Genomic DNA, 2,744 nt, shown 5'->3' on the forward strand with positions numbered 1-2,744 from the left:
CCAGTTTTGTTTGCAGTTCACCCTGATTGAGTGACCTCCCACGGGCAGCACCGTCACAACGGGGTGAGGGGCGAGGGGCAGGGCTGGGCCATGGGGGGGACGGGGTGAGGGACTGGGGCTGGGGGGCTGGGCCATGGGGGTACGAGTTGGGGGTGGGGGGCAGGGCCTGGGCCATGGGAGGGACAGGGTGGGGGGCTGGGCCATGGGGGGGATGGGGCGATGGGCTGGCCACGGCGGGTAAGAGGGCGGGGCACAAGGCGATGGGCTGGGGGCAGGCGGGGACTCCAGCACTGGCTGGCCTGGGTAAAGCAGCAAGCCGGCGGGCTGGGCCAGGCCAGGGCTGGCCGGGAGCATAGACAGCAGCCATGGGGCCCTCCCGGCTGGGGCAGCCCAGCTGCCTCCTGCAGCCCGCCCCACTCGCCCCATGGCTTATGCCAGGCATGCCCCACCGCAGGGGGCTCAGGGCGCCCCCCATGCTGCCCTGCCTGGGTCCTGCCCTGCACTCACCCCGGAAGTTGAGCGCCGAGAAGGTCTGAATGGGGAGACTGATCCTGCAGCACACGGAGAAGGAAAAGGGGTTAGTGCCGCGGCCACGGCTGAGAGAGGTCCCCTGGGCCCCACAGACACCGGGGTGGGCTGGCTGGGGGCCCCCCGTCCTGGGGCTCCCTGGGGTGGGCGGACCAGGAGCACCCACCGGGAGCTCCCCGTCCTGGGCCAGGAGGCGTTGCTCCCCCAGTAGCCGACGCCTGGCGGGGCAGGGGCAGGGGCCGGGCTGGGCAGACGCCCGCTCACCGGCTCTCCTCGCCCTCCAGCAGCTTGCGGTAGGTGGCGATCTCCACGTCCAGCGCCATCTTGACGTTGAGCAGGTCCTGGTACTCGCGCAGGTGCCGCGCCATCTCATCCTTCAGGTGCCGGATCTCCTCCTCCAGCCGCGCGATGGTGTCCTGGTAGCCGCTCGCCTCCCCGGCAAAGCGCTCCTCCAGCTCCCGCATCTGCCGCATCAGGGAGTCGTTCTGCAGGGACAGCCCATGTCAGAGCCGGCACCGCCGGGGGGACAGTGGGAATTTTACATCATCATCGTACGAAGCCTGCGTGTGCCTCAGTTTCCCCTCTGTGCTGCAGTGTCACCTGGGTGGGGGGAAGGGACCGCTTGCACTCGGGGCAGGGTAAGACACAGCTGTGCATGGCGCCCGGCTGTCTGGGGCTAAGTGGGTCACTGAAAAGGGACTGGCTGAGGCCGACCCCATATCAGTGGAGAATCCATGGGGACAACGGCAAAGCCAGTCACCCGGCCCCGGACACCAGGCAGCCAATGACCGTGGCTGGCCCCCCCCTCTGCAGGACACCAGGCCGAGAGCAAAGGGAGCAGTCAGGCACCCCCGGGGGTCCAACAGAGGAGATCCGACGGATGGAGCTGAAACCGAGGGGTCCCTGCAGTGTGGCCGGGCTCCAGGCCAGGCCACCAGCATGGCCGATGCTTTAACCTCCATTCTCCGGGCTCCCCAAGCGCTCCCTGGGCTGGTCCAGGTGACTAATAACCCGCCTGTCAGCCCGCGCTGCCTGCGTGTCCCTGCAGACACTGCCCCCCAAGATGGTACAAGTCTCCATCAGGGTCTGTCTCAGGGGGACTCGCTGCCCGGAGCTCACGGGGGGAGCAGGGGGGCTGCAGGCCCAGGGGTCCAGCCCCAGGAGGCGATGAAGCTGTGTGGCTTCCCCTGCAGGAGGTGAGACCCCCCGGGGGCCTGGCCCACTGACGGGGCCTCCCAGAGCCTGTCCCCACGCTGGGGCCATGGCCACGATCCTGGGGGTCCGTGACGGGACAGAGCCAGGGGCAAGGAGACAGGCTACAGGGGGGGTAGCCCCATAGGGATGGGGCTGTGTATGGGGGGTCACCACACAGGGACACGGTTGGGGTGTGTGTTATCTATTCATTTTGAATCATGTGGGAGCTGGTGCAGCTGAACGGGTTGGTGGATGTGTTGAAGTGGGAATGTTCTTAATGTTTTCTCTGAATAGTGTGTTGTGACCGAGCAGGGAGCGGGCGGACTGACCTGGGAATGTTGCAGGGGGTTACACTGGGGATGGGGGACTTCCCTTGAAGGGAGATACCTGAGCTGTAACCTGAGCCAGGAGGGGGCTTGGGAGAAGTGACGCCTTCTGGCCAGGAGACGGGACAAAGGAGAGGAGGAGCTGGTGGGGGGGGAGAGCTGCTGGAGGGGTTTTTAGTTCCAGTTTGGGCTGGGTGGTGGAACGCAGGGAATCCCGAGGCTGGGGTGTAAGCTCCCTGCCCCCCAGAGGACTTGACTGCGGGGTCCTGGTTGTACCTACAGGCTCTGCTGTAGCCTGCGTTCCTACTGTCCAATAAACCTCCCGTTTTACTGGCTGGCTGAGAGTCACAGTGAATCGCAGGAAGAGGGGTGCAGGGCCCTGACTCCCCCACACTCCGTGACATGTGTGTGCCTCAGTTTCCCCTGTGTGCTACTCCAGTATCTAGACGGTGGGACAGGGGGTGTGATCGTTGCAGAGACCCCTGGACTGACACCTTGTATCCTGGCAACTGACGGCCCGGCCCCTCCCCTGCCAGAGCCCCCGGAGGGGCTGGAGACCAGAGCCCAGGGGCCCTGTTTGCCCGGGAAGGAGACAAAGGCCGCAGGGGGGCAGCCGGGGGTGACTGGGGCTGGGCTGCTGGAAGCGAGTCAGTCGCCTGGTTTGGGACCCGGTGGGGGGGCACTCTGGGCCCTGGA

General features: G+C 66.5%; 1 protein-coding gene across 1 annotated transcript; it reads right to left on the reverse strand.

Annotated features, from left to right (window-relative positions):
- Nucleotides 1-201: 201 nt before the first annotated feature.
- Nucleotides 202-1,230, reverse strand: LOC113408718 (keratin, type II cytoskeletal 8-like; the record flags this gene model as incomplete). Its single annotated transcript, XM_026662102.2, has 2 exons — nucleotides 793-1,230; nucleotides 202-551 (listed from the first exon to the last, which is right to left on the reverse strand). Coding segments are annotated over exons 1-2 (559 nt in total), but the record flags the coding sequence as incomplete, so codon positions are not given.
- Nucleotides 1,231-2,744: the final 1,514 nt, after the last annotated feature.

This window comes from Terrapene carolina, unplaced genomic scaffold (genome assembly GCF_002925995.2).
Source record: "Terrapene carolina triunguis isolate 2854851 unplaced genomic scaffold, T_m_triunguis-2.0 Scaffold22724, whole genome shotgun sequence".
NCBI classification, from domain to species: Eukaryota; Metazoa; Chordata; order Testudines; family Emydidae; genus Terrapene; species Terrapene triunguis.